Source organism: Citrus clementina, unplaced genomic scaffold, assembly GCF_000493195.1.
Source record: "Citrus clementina cultivar Clemenules unplaced genomic scaffold, Citrus_clementina_v1.0 scaffold_4, whole genome shotgun sequence".
Taxonomy (NCBI): Eukaryota; Viridiplantae; Streptophyta; class Magnoliopsida; order Sapindales; family Rutaceae; genus Citrus; species Citrus x clementina.
The window spans coordinates 23,244,576-23,262,619 of NW_006262274.1; the positions used below are offsets into that span (position 1 = coordinate 23,244,576).

Sequence of the window (18,044 nt, forward strand, 5' to 3'; positions counted from 1 at the left end):
AGCTAGGTGAATTTTTATAATACAATAAGTCATAATATAAAGAAACGGGAACTAGAAGTTGCATACTCTTTATCTGCATTTTGTTGTTTGTGACTTTCTAAATAAACTTCCATCGTAAATGCATAAAAAAACCCTTGGTTCCATATAAATTAATTAACCCTCATTCTTTGAGTGAAAGTTAAGCCTCCAACCTCACTTCGAGATACATGTCTCCACTTGAAATGAACAAGTTATCATTACAACTTCCTTTCTATATATAACAAAGTAGTAATAATTATAATCGCATTAAAAAAAAAGTTAATAATTATAAATTTTTAAATTTGAGATGCAAGACATAGCATGAAATTAATAAGTATCAAACTAATTGATGAATGAACATCAAACGTCATGTTATAAGTTTTTTTAAATGAAATATTAATTATTCAATTGTAATACCCTTCAAAAATAAGGGGAAAGGCCAAAAGAAAAAAGAAAAAGAAAAAGAAAAAGCAAAAGCGACAGCGAGAGCAAAAATCAAAGTGGATTGCTCATCCCATCACCAGGATTTATGATAATCTCAAAGGACGAGATAAAATGTCTCTTTTAATCTCTCCAAATGGCATCGACATAGTTTATACCGTGATAATAAAAAAGAAAGGCCAGCCAACCATGGACGTAGCTTTCCAATAAGCTCTACAAAAATAATTCCAAGTGTCTCGCCCACGCAACGCAAGCGCAGTTCCCCTATCAATCAAAAAGTCCACCTCACGTCACCTTCCATAACCATACTCTAAAAAACATAATCAATGTACTCAGAGCCTCATCTGCTCACCTCTCTCTTTTTTTTTTTTAAATTAATTTATCTAGTAATTCATTCACTTTTACCTAATTCTTTTCATTTTTTTTAATTGTTATTATTGATAATAATTAATCAACATAATGGAATAAGACCCAACGGTAGCTGCCAATGCTACCTCTCCCAGATCAGTGGTCACTGGTCAGCCCATCGACGGCAGCCACAAACGTGGTTCGATGCCTTTCCAAGCATATTCTTCAGGCCAAAAATAAAAACAATAAATAAATAAAAAAGACAAGTCACTCAAAATTGAAAGAAGCTCGTTTTAGCTCATAAAAAGACGTTGTCGGTACCAGATCTGTGCTCATTCTTCTCACACCAGATCTAACCAAATCCCAAGCTCACACTTTCTGTTCCAAGAAGAAGTAGAAGAAGAAAAGCATGGATTCTGAGCAGAGGCGGAAGCGAAAGCGTGTGTACAGACCATACTCACGCGCGCAGTACTTGTCTGGAAGGTCTGTAATCTTGTGCCTGTGTTTCCTTGTTTTTTTGCTCTTCTTGTCTTCGGATCGGTTGCCTATTCGTCCTGTGTCGTTTAAGCCGGTTTTGAGTGTCTCAAGTCTCTCGCTCTTGTCGAGTAACTCAATTCAAGATTCCTTTAGGCTTACATTCAAGTCTTTTACTTTAAAGATTGAGGAGCGAGTCTTGTTCCCTGACCATTTGTTGTTAATGGTCTCTAATAAAGTTGACCAAACCGAGTCTTTGGATTGTGTTTACTACAAGCTCTTGAATGATTCTGCTACGAGAATTGAAGAGGCGGCTGACGTGCGTATGCAGCCTGTGTTTTCTGTTGATGAGTACGATGAGTTTAGATGGATTGCGAGGTGCCCACTTCCGCCTGTGAATTATTCAGCCGTCGTCGACTTGCGGCTGCGTAGGGATGCTCCTGCTGAGAATTATTTGTCTTTGATGAACAATAATCGGACGGAGACGGTTCATTTTTGGGACAAAATGGCTTATGCAGCTGTATTGGATGGCAAAACAGCGGTTGTTTTTGTCAAAGGATTGAATCTTCGTCCCCATAGAGAATCGGATCATACCCTTTTCAGATGCCAGTTTGGATTAGGACATTGGGAGAAAGATGAAGGTTTTGCATTTGTTACAGAAGCAGTTGCCGCTGCACAAGAAGTTGTTAGGTGCTTGTTGCCCAGGAGTATAAGTAAAAATCCCAATAAGGCTAAGGGGATTCGAGTTGCAGTCGTTAATGTTAATGATAAAGCTCTAGATGAACGTAAGCCCGTTACTTCTGTGGCTGGAATTCGCAATTCCAGATACCATATCCAAGGGAAGAACCAGAGATTGTCTAGAGATTATGTGTCTATGCCTTCTGTGGCTAGAATTCACAATTCCAAGTCCCATAAGAAGAGAAAGGGTGGAGGGAAATTTGAGCTCTGTGTGTGTACCATGCTGTGGAATCAGGCGTCTTCAATAAGAGAATGGATCATGTATCATGCCTGGCTTGGTGTTGAACGCTGGTTCATCTATGATAACAATAGTGATGACGGGATTCAAAAAGTAATTGAAGAGCTCAACTTGGAGAACTACAATGTTAGTAGGCACAATTGGCCGTGGATTAAAACCCAGGAAGCAGGTTTTTCGCACTGTGCTTTAACAGCAAGAAATGAATGCAAGTGGGTAGGATTCTTTGATGTGGATGAGTTCTTCTACTTCCCTCGTGACCATCGATTGGGTCTTCTTGGTGAAAATTCTCTGCGCTCTCTGGTTGCTAATTTCTCATCCTCGAAGACAGTTGCAGAGATTAGGACTTCTTGTCATAGCTTTGGTCCATCTGGGTTGAGCTCTCATCCAGCACAAGGGGTGACCGTGGGTTACACTTGCCGGCTTCAAAGCCCTGAACGGCACAAGTCTATCGTGCGACCAGACTTGCTCAACGGTTCCCTGCTCAATGTGGTCCATCATTTTCGGCTTAAGGCAGGATATAGATACCTGAATATGCCTGAAAACATTGCCGTAATAAACCACTACAAATACCAGGTGTGGGAAACATTTAGAGCCAAGTTCTTTAGAAGGGTCGCCACCTACGTTGTTGACTGGCAAGAGAACCAAAACACAGGGTCAAAGGACAGAGCACCTGGCCTAGGGACCGAGGCCATTGAGCCGCCAAATTGGCGATTGCAGTTCTGTGAGGTTTGGGACACTGGCCTCAGGGACTTTGTTTTGTCTACCTTTGCTGATCCTGCCACTGAATCGTTGCCCTGGGAAAGGCATCTACGTGCATGAATTACAGTTGGGGTCCTTGCAGATTTGTGCCTATGTAATCTCATAAGCAGCTATTCATTCTTTCATTTTTTTTTTTAATCTCTTTTGTAACAATTTGTATCTCAATATCTCATGTTTTGGGTTCTATAGAATTAGGTGTATTTGAATATACAGTTCCTCTTACACGCCTGTAAATTTTGTGACAGCAAGAAATGATTTTTTTCCCCCCCTGTGGTTGTGATTTCTGTTAACATATTGAGGATTATTTATGGGCTTCAAAATTCTCTCAATAGTTTCTGCAAATCTTATGACAGAACAACAAGGAATAACCAACACAGATCATTTAGCAAGTTAAAATGCAGCAAAGCATGATAGATGTAACTCTGAAAACGAAAGCCAGAAACAAACATCTAGGTACATTCTCTCACTCGCAGATTAAATCAGATATCCTTATTGCCCTGCTGGTTTTCTGATGGATGGCCAGTCAAACTATAAAAACTATTGAAAACAACAAACCAATATAGGGGTTAGGTGCTGTTAACAGAGAAGCTTAATCATTTCCCAAAAAAAAAAAAAACTTCCCTCAGTCAACCATATTTTCATAAGTTATCATTAGCACTGAAAGCGCATTGAATTAATACAACTCTACAAGAATGTAGTCAGTGGATAACATTAGAACCAATGAAACAATTTATTTGAACCGCAATTACATGACTAATAATCAGGTTTAGCAGTAAATAATCTTGATCTTTATATCCTTTCTTCTCCAATTGAAGGAATGGCTGATAAGAAACCTAGATTACAGATAAAAACAAGCACAAAATTTTAAAATTTAGAGAGAGAGAGAGAACCTTAGATGCAATGCCAAACAGCTCCAGAAGATGTCTAGAAAGCTACAATAACAAATTCATGGGCCAGAAAATGAACCACTAATAGTAATCAGATTAGCAGATAGGAACTTGAGTGGAAAAATATAAACCAGAGGCAATCATAAGATGACATATTGCACATCAGATAATCAGAATCATCTAGAAGAGGAGAGATGTAAAGAAAAGACATTTTTCGTTGGGTTTATTGCTCCCAATATGAACTGATGATGCTTGCAGAGATTTGAGATCCAATAACCTTAAGAAAAGGAAAGGAGAGGGAGAAGGGAAGATAATAGGGAACTGAACATCAAGAATATTATAATTCAAGAGAATGGAAAATACCTGTCATTAAGCTACAACAAATGTTGTGCAAATGTGACTCATTTTATTCTGATTGGTTTCAAATGCCTTCTTGCACCATTGAAGGGACTATATTTGAGTATTTTGCAAGTGTGGCATCCAGCTTCTCTCCGATAAATGCAATCCACGACTGAAAGTCGAAGATCAAATATAAGAATATGGGGCAAAGACTGAGCAATTATCTATTGACCCTAATAACCCCAAAAAAAAAAAGAAAAAAAGAAACAGATCCTGTGCCCAGTTAATTGTGAAAATTGTTTGATCAACAATGATAGCTAAACAACAATCAATGATTCTTCCACCCAACACAAAAGTTAGTTAGAGATGGTTACCTCATGTAGCAAAGACAAAAAGGCAGGATACCACAATAAGTTTGATTCACATGTAGGGCATGAGGATTGACATCATACAAGAAAATTTAAAACATGTAAAGGCTGAAATCTCTCAAAAGCATGAAAAATAAATTATAAAAAATAAAATTAAAAAGCCCAACGATCAGCCATCAAGTAATCGATATACTATGGACAAGATTTCAACACAATATAAGAATGGAAATGGAAACAATATCTTGTTGGTTCTATAGACATGAAAAAGAATAACTTAGCCATGATGCATGCTAAAGATCATGCTTCAACAACTCATGAACAAAAAAGATGAAAGTGAAATTTGTGTGTGTGTGTGTGTGTGTATTTATGTATGTATATATGTATGTATGTATATCTCATAAAAGTAATCTGACTCGATGAGGTGATACCGCTGAAAATTTAGAGTTAGATAAGTAAGCACCTGGTCAGAGGTCGTGAAACCCCTGATGGTGTCTCCACCAATTATTGCAATTCCTTTGTCTCCAAGTGGCTGCAAGATCACTGCCTAACAAAGCAATTATTGCTTCAGTAATAGTTACTTTATTTCTTTTTTATTTTTTCAATATCTTTAGTTTATCCCTTTTATATATCTACAACTGTTTGCTATGGGGAGCAATTTTATCTTTGAGTTGCATAGCTATAAAGGAAAGTCATACTTCAGAAGATGAGCAATTTTATCTTTGAGTTGCATAGCAATAAATGAAAGTCATACTTGACAGGATAACACAAATATAAAAGATTTTTTTTTTTAAACTGATAACGATAAAGAAGGATTTTGCATTGCATTTACTCATCAGAGAGACATTAGAATTCTAATAAGCTCATTTCTAATCCATGATATTTAAGGCTAGCCTGTCCAGGAAAATGGAAACATACAAAACGAAAACTAAAGAAAATTTGAAGCTGTGCTAATAATTTCTATGCACCTAACCAAACTCATTTAAATGATAAGAAAGCTATAAATCAATAATGAAAATGGAAAGATTCTTTGGTTCAAATTGTTGAAATCTGTACTTACTTAAAAAGGATACAAGAAACACAAGAGTTGGCATCAAACCTTGACCTAGTACCTATTTACTTTAAAAGAGTTAAGGATGCAAGTTGTAGGTCATCGCTAAGAAATTAGGGCATCAAAATTCAGTTGTAGCTCATTTGGGGAAAAACCCATGACATTTCTAATTTATAGAAGGAAGAACAACCTTGATAACTTTTCATGGAAATTTTGGTCAAAAGGGTACGCGCAAAAATCATATTGAAAATGTGAATTTTCTGATATGTTTTCCATTATACTTTTCCTTCAATTTTTTTCAATTAAAAGATTAACTAACAGTATGACCAAGTTATGAAGCTGCATGTTAAGAATATTAATTCTCCAGTATGTACCTGTGTATTTGAAGGCAGAAAAGGTAGCTCTGACCTCCCAGGATAAAGTAATAAGTTGGCTAAGTACCTCTCTGCAAGAGATTTGTCAAAGATGTCCAAATCAATGGGTTAACTTCTCTATTATGCATCTTCTAAAAATCATAACATAGCAAAATGTTTGAAAACAAAAAGATATTGACTCTTCATATGAAGTTACTTAACGCGCTTTAGATCTCATAACACCCAGATAAACTGATCCTTGCGTCAATTTACTAGCATCCACTATCACTGCTTCACCACTGTTGCCGGATTCAGCTGCCATGCCAATTTGGAGGAGGCAAATGCCATCATAAACAACAACCAGTGACCTGCAGCATGTCACAGCTGACAGGGATTCCCAAGCCCTGAGAATAAGCAGAAAAGCAACAATTAATGGCTAATGTAAAACAAATGAAGCAAAACAACTCCCGGATCATTGAAAACATTAATATGTAATTAAATAAATAAAGACTTCCAAATTTATATTACTGATTTTCTTACCAATTCCAGCAACAGGCACCTCCTGCATATCTATATTCTAGTGCTAAAATGTCTTGTTGAAATCTTTTGAAAAAAAATGTAAGTTTAAAAAAATCCAAATCAGGGGCAAATCATTCTAAGTCAAAACTACTATCAAGATAATGATTATGTCATTTTCATATGAATGCATGCAACTTACAATGCAACATGGGAAACTATTAATCAAGATGGTCGAAATAGAAACTAAAAACAGATTGTAGTACCATAATAACTCGGAAACTACAGAGTCAGGAAGATAAGAGCATATCATCTGACATTCCACACCCTTGGGATTCACCTGAAACAAACTAAAAGAATTCTGCGTTCATTCTAGTAATTTCTAGGTGGAAAAAACCAAAAAACCTGAAGTTATCTACTTAATGTCTCTATATGTGCTACAATGTGCGTGTGTGCTAGGGAAAGACTGAAAACCATAAGTGAGGCTCTCACCACAGTGATGGACTTTGGCCGAATGGATAACCATACTAAACCAGTTAAAATACTGGTCACGGCTAACGAAATAGCCAATAGATCAGCTCTGGATTGCGAACTGCAGAGAACACAAACTTAAATAAGTTCAATCAAATGAATGAGCTCAAAAGAACTCTAGATAAATCTCCTGTATGGAAATTGAACGCTAAAAAGTTAACAACATTAATTCAAATAATATTTTCCTGCACAGTATAAGATTAGCATAAAACAACAAGCTGAATTGAGGAACAATGTTACCTACTGGCATCGGCAACTGGAGCTATGCCCGAAACGGTGCGGTTAAAGAGCACAGCCAACAGCGACGCACCTCCAACATAAATGGGCAAGCTCCGAACGGCGTCGTCGTTGTTCATTACCCAGTCTGCCACCAAGTCTTGACTCGGCTTCGGTCCTCTGTAACCTCCCTTTTTGTCCCCAAAAAAAAATGAAAAATGAAAAATTGTGTTGACAATTCAATTTCAACAACACATGGGGATAGAAAAAAATATGAAGAATTATCGGAACCTGAGATTGTGAACTTGCGGAGGCCCTAATGAAGCGCGGAAAACTGGAAGGATTACGAGGGAATGGTTGTTTGGGTTTCCATGGAATGGCGCTGTAGAAGATAGTTCCCGCTTCCATTGAAATGAATTTGGTTTTCAGTTGTGTTTTATCTCCGCTCTGTTTTTATTAAGACTTAAAAATTAGTGTGTATAGATAAAATCCTTTGATATTTGAATGGCATGAATTACATGCGGTTTGATATATGACAGCCGCATGGAATCTTTAGTTCTGGCCGTGGGATTGTATTGCTTTAGCCTCTGAACTCTGATTTGATGATATCTGAATCATCGTGGTCCGTAGATAAGGCGGTGGAATACTCTTAACATCCCTCAAAAGTACTTTTAAAATTCCGTGAATAACCAATGACATTTTAAAAGAAAATTTAAAATTAAATAATAAATCAATTTTTTAACAAAAGTTTTACTCTTATCCTATTTTATAATTTGTATCTATATTTTATAATTTTAACTATAAATATTTATTTTTGAAAAAATTATAAAAATTTAGAATTACAGAGATAGAGATTATATACAATAAAACCTTTATAATTTAATACGTGATAAATTAATAGCCTCTATTATATACTAGCTTTTTGCAGTCCCAACTTGAGCCAAAGGAATAAATTAATAAGATAATATTTTTCTAAAAATCCTTATACAATTATGCGGTCCCAATCATATCATATATTAATAATTTATTGAAATTACAAATACAAATGATATGATATTTTATTAGATAATATGACTCTATTGTTACTTATCTTTTTTAAAAAAATTTAAATGTAATTAGATGTCATCTCTAATTTTTCTTATTGCTACAAGAAACTAGAAGTTATGGGCTTGAATTATGAAATTATAAGAATTCAATTTTTTTTTGTTAATTTAATTTATATTTAGTAATTAATAATTTTTATAAACTAATAAGATAATAGTTTTTTATAGGAATCCTTATACAATTATGTGGTCCCAATCATATCATATATTAATAATTTATTGAAATTACAAATATAATTATTATGATATTTTATTAAATAATATGACTCTCTATTGTTACTTATCTTTAATATTGAAATTTAAATATAATTAGACCTCATCTGTAATTTTGTTTATTGCTTCTAGAAGTTAGAAGTTTTGGGCTTGAATTATGAAATTATAAGAATTCAAATTTTTTGTTAATTTAATTTATATTTAGTAGATTACTTCAATTTTAATTGATTAGATTGGTAGAATACAATATATTTTGGTTGATTAAATGTATGTTCATTGAATTGTATATACACTTTATAAATTAATAATCTACTAATTTATTGATTAATTATTATTTGTATGATCTCGACATTATTAAGTTATAGAAAATTTTCTATAATAAGAAGAAAATAATTTAAGAATTTATGATTTGTATATATCTTATAAATAAAAATCTTAAAGAAATATTTTTTTAGAGCTAAATTTTATGGAAAGATGGTTAATTTATGAGTTTGTATTTTATATATTAAATTGAAGTATTTGAAGAAATAAATTAAAAAGGTTGTGATCAGGATTTTAGCGGGGTGTTTAAAGATGTAGTCTTTAGACTTCTGAGACCGAGAGGTCTGCTTGAGTTCGGTTTTAGTGGAGGGTCCGCTTCGAAGCCCTTCTTCCAAAACTGAGCTTGGGGCCTATTTATGCCCCGTAAAAAGAAACCTCTCAGACAATAAGGAAACTTAGGCGTGTTTGGCAATTGGAACATTGCACTGCAGCACAACGTTAAAATAGTCATAAATTTAACGCAATCTCATATTTGGAACAAACAAAGGGATTCCACGGCATTAATTTTTAAATTTATGCAGGTTTTACTTCATTGGATAAACTCGCACTCCCATCGCCACTGGTATAAGCGGCATTGCATTAACCTTCGATTTATATTACATTACTTTTTTTTTAACTAAGTTTTTTTATATTATTTATTAAATTAAAAATTAATGCTCAAGAGCAGCCACCTCCTAATCACCACACTTGCCCACCGGCAGTCGAATTTATGCATCTGTTCAACGGTTCAAGTCTATTTCAGTATCCTTGGTAATAATTGGAATCCAATTTATGTAGCTCCAACAATGTTGATTTTAATGATACTAAAACTGAAGTCAAAGAAATTGGAATGTGTTGCTAGCAATGGTTTGTGGTGATCGGCGGTTACTAGTGGCGCTGCGGTGGCCACCGTTGTATTATTTTATTTTATTTTATTTATAAAATAAACTAAGAAAGTTCGTTATAATGAATAATATAAAATCTTACTGTCTATAATTTTGTTGGACTTAAATGCAACAAGATTTTAAACTTTGGATAATCACATAAACCAAAGAAACCTTAGGGTGTCCAATGAAAATACTCAAAAGAAAAAACCTAATTCACCTTTATGTGTTGCGCCGCCAACAGTTTTTTTTTTTCTTTACTGTTTGGGTTCCTCTATGAAAAAATCTATATACAAAAATGTCTACGCCAATCATTTTCTTTCTACATTATGTATATATAAAATAATAATTCAAATTATCACATATCTATAAGGATAATTGAAATTATGAGAGGGTTATTATAAATCTTAATGAAAAATCATGAATTTTTAAATTTAGCTCTGATACCAATCGTTGATTTTTTTTTTTTTTACGATTCCCATAAAGTAAATAAACACTAATTTACACAAACTTTAATCCCTAGTATCATAAAATATCATGGTTTTTGATATGCTTTGATCCATAACAAATTTTCTTAATCACGTCTCAAAGCAAAAAATTAAAAATTTTAAGTTCTAAACTATTACTAATTTAATAATATGGCACGTGGACCATTGTAAAATATTCCAACATATAAAACATAAAATTTAGATTTTTAAGTCCGAATAAAAGAAATAATCCGAGATAGATCTTGGCATTGCCATACGTGAGATCTACCCGAGCTTTTTATCTTCCTTACAAGACACTGCTCCATTAGAAATTTTGACTTTCACAAACTAAGGTTCGTGTAAATTTTGATTGAACGGCTAATAATTCTTCGGATATATAGGTTTCTCAACTTATTATTATTGTTTGACGAACTCAACCTATCCTATTGTGACGAGGAATCCAAGTAATTTGCTCGTTATGAAAAATCTCGAAGCACATGGCAGAACCAAATTCGATGAAAAAAACTCAAGTCAGTTTCAGCTTATTCTAAAATCACTCTAATTAATATTGGCATGGAGATATTAATGATTGGCCCGTGGCTAATCTTATTTGCAGTGTTTGGTGATGATAGGAGTAAATCACGATTTTTTTATTCCTTATCTGATCATGTGAAATACGTGAGACGTAGGTGGCCTTTCGCTTTCAGTGATCCAGTCCGCATACTCGGCACAATTAATTGTTTGGATTGGTAATAAATCACAATTTTTTTATTTAAATTTCTTGAATTCCTTTTCAATGGTTGGTTTCAGCCCACGTCCTTAATAATGATGGTACTGAGATTCATTTGACAAAGACAATCTAATAATTTGTTGTCACCCATAAATCTTCACTAGCACGCATCATATATACTTGCATGAATCGTTATTCAAATTGTCAACTCCAGCCCATTAATGGGATACATACAAATGACGTTGTGTTATCACTATAAATGCTTACAATTGTTGAACGAAACGGGAAGGAGTCAGAAAGAAATGAACAAGAATAAAGTGCTCCTTTTATCTCCATTAGTGAAATTTTGATGGACCATGAAACGGAATAACAATGAGAATTATAGCCATTGGAATATTAGCCGCCGCCGCACGATATCGTGTATATCAAGCTGGCCATACAAATTACGATGTCAACATTTTTTAAATTGAAAAGGGTCCGTATGAAGACAAAGGCGCAACAAGACAAAAGGAAACAAGGTGCTGAGTGCGGGCCCCGCAGCGACCGTCACTATAAATTTAAAATTCAATTTTATTTGGACAGAAAAAGGTTGACAAGCAAGCCGAGCAAATAACAACACGTGCTTGCTAATCAGCTTTCTGATTTTACGTAACAGACCAAATAGCACACAGAATCGTCAAACGAAATAAAACAATCACTCTTGGAAGTGCTTTATTTATGAGCATTGGTGTTTGGTGGTGTTCATTAAAAAAAAAAAAAAAAAAGAATGGAAAAAATGATGACGCTGATGAGGTTCTACTAATTTTGAAAGACACCGCTGCTAAAAATGTCTACATAACTGGACGCTCTCAAGCAGTTGTGGCTTTGAGTATTTAACATCTCACATTTTGAAAAGGATTTTTTTTAGTATTTATTTAATAATTCTTTAATTAATAATTTTTTAATTACTATTTTAAGAAAGGTTAAACTATATTTGTTGAATTTAGTGTTAAAAAAAATATAATTAATAACATTGTCTAACTATTAATTCATTCATTATTAGTCTTTTCAAGAAAAAAATTGAAAATGTAAATAAAACTTAATTATTTAACATTAAATTTTTTGACTTTTAATATTCTTTTTAATTTCTATCAAAAACCTTATAATGTCAAAATTTAATAGATGAAAATGATTTCTTGATGTAGATAATATTAGGTTCATTACATTCATTAGTTCGTTTAAAAAGAAAAAAATATTTTCTTGAAATATAAAGTCTATATCCATTATTTGATCATCAATTCACCTTCTCAACTTTTTATGTGCTGCAATTCTAAATATTCTATATTAAAATAGTGGTTTTCTTCTTTATTTGTTTGTTTATTCTTGTAATGGTTCTAATGAAAGTAAAAAAGATATCTATTTTATTATTTTTTAGGTTTTTAAAAGAATTTTAAAGATTTTCTTAATGATTGTTGAAATTCAAGAACTAAATATGAAACGAATTTTGAGATATTTTATGTCTCTTTGAGTATTGAAATTGCATAATAAAAAGAAGCTTTATAAAAAAAATCGTCTAAAACCTCCAAAATTCTAAAGCCGGCCTTGCTTTCAAGAAATGATGTGTGAGAAAACTAAATAAAGAAAATAGAGCCTTAATCAATTATCAAATTAAAAAAAAAATAAAAGTTTAAGATATTCGTTCTAAGTCTTTTTTCATAAGAAAATATAGAATAATAATAATTTTTTTACAATTTTATTAATAAGAATAAAAATCAAAGCTAATCCAAAAAATCGGTTGTATTATAAATGTATATCGTCCTAAGACTTTAGAGGGCAGTGGACTGTAGACCACGTATGAATATGTGCGTGCGTGTGTGTGTAGATTGTAATTATTGATGTTTAAAAAAAAAAAAAAAGAGGAAAGCTACAAAGCATCCCCATTACCACACAGTCCACTGCCACAGACAATGGTAGAGGTGAAAAAAGGCTGGGACCGGTAGAGAAAGGGCTGATCAAAAGATCTTGTGGTGTGATTAGTGGGGTCCAGGTTCTCGTATCTTGCTGAGCCACACCCACCACAATATGCAAAAATTAAATTAAAACAAAGAAATCGAGAGAGGACATTAAGTAGAGACAACGAAATCTATCTCAAGCCCAAGCAGGAGCAGGCAGCGAATATGCCAAGTTGACGGTAGAGCCACACTCTGCTCCTCCACCATCTCTTTCTTATTTTCTAATTATAATAATTAACTATTTTCTCCAAATCTATACGTTAGTTTCCACTAATATCCAGACATTTCATTCCGGTTATATAACTTTCAACATCGTTGATAAATAAAATATAATCATATCTTTACCACAATTATTTATACATAAGAATATGTCGTGTAGCCATTGGAGGCCTCTGCACCAGTTGAACATGGGTTCAAATCATCGGCCAGCCAGGATTGGTGGAAACTAGAATATGCCAAAATATTTATAGTTAAAATATTATCACGAAAGAAGTACGATTATTGGACGGTGGCCAAATTTTAATGGGCAATTTTTAAAAATCTTTTCTGAGATTTGGGCTTGTTGCAAGTAGATGGCGAAAATCTATTTATTTATAAAAAATCTACTACCGTCAGTTAATTTTAACATTGACCGTTAGTTGACTGTGCAAAGACAATATTATCCTTAACAACAATTTGTAGACTGACATAACTAAAAAAGAAACTAAAATTGTTGGTGCGAAAAGTACAAATCTTATTTTTTTGACAATTTTATTCTTGTCAATTCTAAAGATTTACAATATCGTAGGTAAAGATTATGACTATTTCATTTTCAAGTTTTTGATTTTATCTTTTTTGTATGAACTTTAAGGAAATATTAATAATTTAAAGAGAATTTTTCAAGTTTTTAATTTTATCTTTCTTGTAAGAACTTTTAAAAAATATCAATAATTTAAAGAGGATAAAATAGTAAATAATTTTAGTTTTTTTTTTAGTTATGCCAGTTTACAAAATATTGTTAAGGGCAATATTATCTTTGCACAGTCAATTAAAAGTCAATGTTAAAATTAACTGATGGTAGGAGATTTTTTATAAATAAACAGATTTTCACCATCTACTTGCAACAAGTCCAAACCTCATGGGAGGTTTTTAAAAATTAACGAATTTTAATTATAGCGCTTTGTACACACGGTAAATTGCCTTCAATTAATGCTGGCCATTATGGGATATTACGAGAATAAGTTGCCTCGGTCGTATCGTAATGACGTGGGAAGCATTTATCGACGGTCCTGATTCATGATGTGGAAAATGTGCCTGGAGACTGGGGAGATATGCCTTCGTCACTGGCATAATATATAGCAGTCAATGCTCTCGTTCGAAGTATTTTATTTATTTATTTATTTATTTTAATCAAAATAACAAAATCGTATGCTGATTACTGTGTAATCCTAAGCTGATTACTGTATTAACTGAAACTACCCTCACTAACTTTTTCCTATATATCATTTCCTAGCCGCACTTGCAGCCAATTTTTTTCCTTCTTTGCATGAACTAAGGGAGAGATAATACATCTGCTCTCTCTAATTATTTTCTTTTTTTCTTTTTTCTTTTGAAAGCAACCAAAGAAAAACAAAAATGTCTCGCAGTTGCTCACAGTGTGGAAACAACGGCCACAACTCGCGCACATGCGCCGAGGCTGGTGGTGGTGGAAGCAGTGGCGCAGGGTCTGAAGAGAATGGAATCATGCTGTTTGGCGTGCGAGTCACTGAGGGTAGCTCGTCCTTTAGGAAAAGTATTAGCATGGACAATCTTTCCCAATTTGATCAGCCTCAAGATTCTAATGCTGATGCGGGCTATGCCTCCGATGACATCGTTCACGCCTCCGGTAGAAGCCGTGAGCGCAAGAGAGGTACTTGAATTATATATATATAGTCCACTCAATTTCCCATTTTTATTCCGAATATATTTATTTATTAGTTAATAAAATCAGATTCTGATCAGATTAAATCAAATGAATAATCTTAATATATATATATATATATATATATCGACACACACGTGCAGGTGTTCCATGGACGGAGGACGAACACAGGCTGTTCCTGTTAGGGTTACAGAAAGTTGGGAAAGGAGATTGGAGAGGAATCTCAAGAAACTTTGTGAAGACACGCACACCGACGCAAGTTGCTAGCCATGCTCAGAAGTACTTCCTCCGTCGCTTTAACCAGAATAAAAGACGCCGTAGATCTAGTCTCTTTGATATAACCGCCAGTTCCACTGATACGGTAAATTAGTTGACCGTAATCCATTCCTATATGTAATTATTATATTGATTATAATCATTCATTTTAATAGTAAAATAAGCTTATTATATATTTCTTTAACTACAACCTCATTCTATTTATATCAAGAATTTACAGTTCATGGGTTTGACAATGGAAGAAGAACAGGCTCGTCAGCAGGAAACAATAACAGTGCCACTACCGCAGCCGCAGTTAAATCGACATCCTGGAGGGTTTCCGGTGTCAGCTTATCCTTTAAAGCATTCTGCAGTAGTGTTACCGGTCACCGGCCAGAAGTCCATGGAGAATCTCACAATAGGACCAAGCAACAAGCCCAGAACATCACCAAAGCTCATTCGTCCAATACCGATTCATCCGGTTCCTCCGTCTTCAAAACTGGGTGGTCTTAATTTGAATCAGAAAGCCACCCACGTGGACGTGGACACTTTGCCTCTCTCGCTGAAGCTCTCTACGCCGTCGTCATCCTCCGACGAGCAGTCGGCACAAACACCACACTCGTCAGCAGCTTTTCAGGCCATGTCCAGTGGTGACAGCAATAGCATCATCAGTGTTGCTTGAAGAATCTATTGTATGATATGATATGGTAATATCATGCATTAAATTTTAGGCGTAGTAAAGGTTGGAGTTGGAATTAAATTAGGGTTATATATGTTAATATTGGTTTAATCAAGAAAACAATCATTTTAGGCTATTAGGTGATACCTTGTTTGTACAGGTTAGAGAGACAGAGATGGGGTGTCGTTTTCATTTGTGGGGGATCCTTGTTTATTTGTCTAGACTCTTGTTGCTTCTGTTGTGAGATGATGAAGAGAACCGGGTACTTCTTTATTGTTGCATGTGGTTTGGTTGGTCTAATTTGAAGTTACAAACGCGAACAAGTGGGTGGGTAAAATATCTGAAGATTGAAAATGCTGTTTATGTCATTTCTATTTTGATGCTCTGATTTTGTGCTGTTGAGATGGAGAATAATTTAGCTGTTTTGCATCACTAAAATAAATGCAGCAACATAGATTTTTATTATAATATCATTAAAGCGAGTTTTTTTTGTTTTTTTTGTTTTGAGGATAGAGAATTAATTGTAGCTTTTAAGTTACAATACAACAACTAAATATTAGTTGTTGTGACTTAAAAATTAAGTTAATTTAATTTCACACCTATTAATTTTATCATAATTATTATTTGATAATTATATTTATTATACACTATTAATTTTTATTTTATTTTTATAATTTTTTTTCACAATAATTATACGTTAAAAGTTACGATATTTTAATGGCAAACATAATTAGATGTGTATTTCACTATTTAACATAATCAATGTAAGACCACTCCTCCTTTTTCTTATTCTTTTTCTTAAAATAGTGAAGATAATATCGATGAATATGAGTGGGTTCAAAATTTCATGAAATTTTTAAATTTATTAGAAACCTTGTTCTAGCATTTGTTGTAAGGCTCCCATGAGGTTCGTTTTTCACAAAAAGTGATCAATTCATCAAAAAGATGAACTTACTTGCAATCGGGTCATACAAAAGTTCAATGAAAGTGGTCATATTATTTGTAATTAAGTCGATTTGACAGACTAGGTGCACCATTCTTTTAAGAATTAAAATCCAGTATAGACCTGAGCTGAGCTCACCTTTTTGATGAGATCATTCAATCACAGGAAGCCAAGCATATGAACATTTGTTATTGAATCAAATGAAGTCCTCCAATGCTAAGCTGAGAATCAGATGGCCAGAAGACGCAGAAAAAGGCAGCTAGAAGAACGAGAGCAGCCAACATTGGTTTCGTATAAGATTTTCGAACCCATCTAGCCAAAATTACTTGTTCAAAGTCCAAAACCTCTATAGGATCTAAGCCAACTCACTGCTACGTTGTTCCATATTCTAAATGCGACAATTATAAACTATGAAAAACTCAATAACATCGCTAGATCGTCCCATAGTGTAAAGAGGGTGAATAAAGCAAGATCAAACACTTTTTCAGCAAGTTCTGTGCCTGAAAGAATTTACATAAACGTTCAAGAGTTTTGACTTGTCGTTTAAGTAAAGGAACACCAATCAACATGAAATTCTGAAACTCCTTGTTCAAGCAGATACCATCGACCTATCAAATAATCCATATCGTTAAATATCTGATCTGCAACTTGTAGGAAGCTCTCAATTATTATATCTTTGAAGTAATTAATGCCGCCAACACTTGATCTAATGAGAATTGCAACGCTTCACACCTCTATTCCATAGCTGCTCAGGAAGCCACTGTAGTCCAACCACGCATCAGAAATTAAAATGCAGGATTTCACCTCATCGATAATACAGTGATAAACAAAGGCTACACAGGAGAGAAATTTGGAGCAGGGCATTATCATATATTTTTACTTGCATTTGTTTATTAAATGCATAGCAGGAGTTCAAAACTTACTAGCACTAAAACCGTCAATGACAATATGTAGACTATAACACAGATATGATAAGATTGACTGACTTCATTTGACATCTCAATACAGTTTCGATCTTCCTCAAAACACCATGGCCACTCGCAAAGTCCTTCGAGAACAAATTAAAAAAAAGAGCACCCAACAAAGTTTCAAAATCGATAGTGGCTCATTCATACATCAGCTCCAAATTCCCAATTTGCAGAGAGAGTGAAGGGGAACATTCTCTGAGTTCGTTGAAATTAAATGAAAACTTGATAAATGACGGCAAACAAATGGAGAGAATTAAAATTCAGGAACAGTAGACAACAGTCACAAAACTTGTAGTGAAATGTTAATAATCAATTATATGACATTTGTACACAAACG

General features: G+C 33.9%; 3 protein-coding genes across 8 annotated transcripts; 2 read left to right on the forward strand and 1 right to left on the reverse strand.

Moving 5' to 3' along the window:
- Nucleotides 1-700: 700 nt before the first annotated feature.
- Nucleotides 701-3,525, forward strand: LOC18044246 (glycosyltransferase family 92 protein RCOM_0530710). The gene has a single exon (XM_006438457.2). The coding sequence runs from the start codon at nt 1,217-1,219 to the stop codon at nt 3,074-3,076; it is 1,860 nt and encodes a 619-aa protein (XP_006438520.1). The 5' UTR covers nt 701-1,216; the 3' UTR covers nt 3,077-3,525.
- LOC18044247 (protein COFACTOR ASSEMBLY OF COMPLEX C SUBUNIT B CCB4, chloroplastic) lies at nt 3,517-7,723 on the reverse strand. 5 transcript variants are annotated; one of them, XR_002905910.1, is made up of 9 exons: nt 7,566-7,723; nt 7,299-7,465; nt 7,020-7,119; nt 6,794-6,867; nt 6,234-6,415; nt 6,033-6,103; nt 5,071-5,154; nt 4,267-4,414; nt 3,517-3,849 (listed from the first exon to the last, which is right to left on the reverse strand). XR_002905910.1 is itself a non-coding variant. In XM_024185347.1 (8 exons), the coding sequence occupies exons 1-8, from the start codon at nt 7,680-7,682 to the stop codon at nt 4,325-4,327; spliced, it is 885 nt and encodes a 294-aa protein (XP_024041115.1). In that variant the 5' UTR covers nt 7,683-7,723; the 3' UTR covers nt 3,517-4,324. The 5 variants fall into 5 exon arrangements, 2 of the variants coding, with proteins under 2 accessions (XP_024041115.1, XP_024041116.1); XR_002905908.1 differs by having other exon boundaries at nt 3,517-3,948; XR_002905909.1 differs by having other exon boundaries at nt 3,517-4,180.
- Nucleotides 7,724-14,224: 6,501 nt separating this feature from the next.
- On the forward strand, nt 14,225-16,150 carry LOC18044248 (transcription factor MYB1R1). Of its 2 annotated transcripts, none has more exons than XM_006438461.2 (3): nt 14,225-14,850; nt 15,006-15,223; nt 15,359-16,122. In XM_006438461.2, exons 1-3 carry the CDS (start codon nt 14,577-14,579, stop codon nt 15,797-15,799), a joined length of 933 nt encoding a protein of 310 aa, XP_006438524.1. In that variant the 5' UTR covers nt 14,225-14,576; the 3' UTR covers nt 15,800-16,122. The 2 variants fall into 2 exon arrangements, with proteins under 2 accessions (XP_006438524.1, XP_006438522.1); XM_006438459.2 differs by having other exon boundaries at nt 14,367-14,850; nt 15,350-16,150.
- The last annotated feature ends 1,894 nt before the right edge of the window (nt 16,151-18,044 follow it).

Bases quoted from the DNA above. Each gene is read 5' to 3' on its own strand.
- LOC18044246 (XM_006438457.2), top strand. From the start codon at position 1,217: ATGGATTCTGAGCAGAGGCGGAAGCGAAAGCGTGTGTACAGACCATAC.
- LOC18044247 (XM_024185347.1), bottom strand. From the start codon at position 7,682: ATGGAAGCGGGAACTATCTTCTACAGCGCCATTCCATGGAAACCCAAA. The intron at 7,120-7,298 runs GTAACATTGTTC...TGTTCTCTGCAG, and splicing joins CCAGTTGCCGATGCCAGTAG to TTCGCAATCCAGAGCTGATC. The intron at 5,155-6,032 runs GTACATACTGGA...TTGCTTTGTTAG, and splicing joins TTCTGCCTTCAAATACACAG to GCAGTGATCTTGCAGCCACT.
- LOC18044248 (XM_006438459.2), top strand. From the start codon at position 14,577: ATGTCTCGCAGTTGCTCACAGTGTGGAAACAACGGCCACAACTCGCGC. The intron at 14,851-15,005 runs GTACTTGAATTA...ACACACGTGCAG, and splicing joins AAGCCGTGAGCGCAAGAGAG to GTGTTCCATGGACGGAGGAC. The intron at 15,224-15,349 runs GTAAATTAGTTG...ATTTATATCAAG, and splicing joins CCGCCAGTTCCACTGATACG to AATTTACAGTTCATGGGTTT.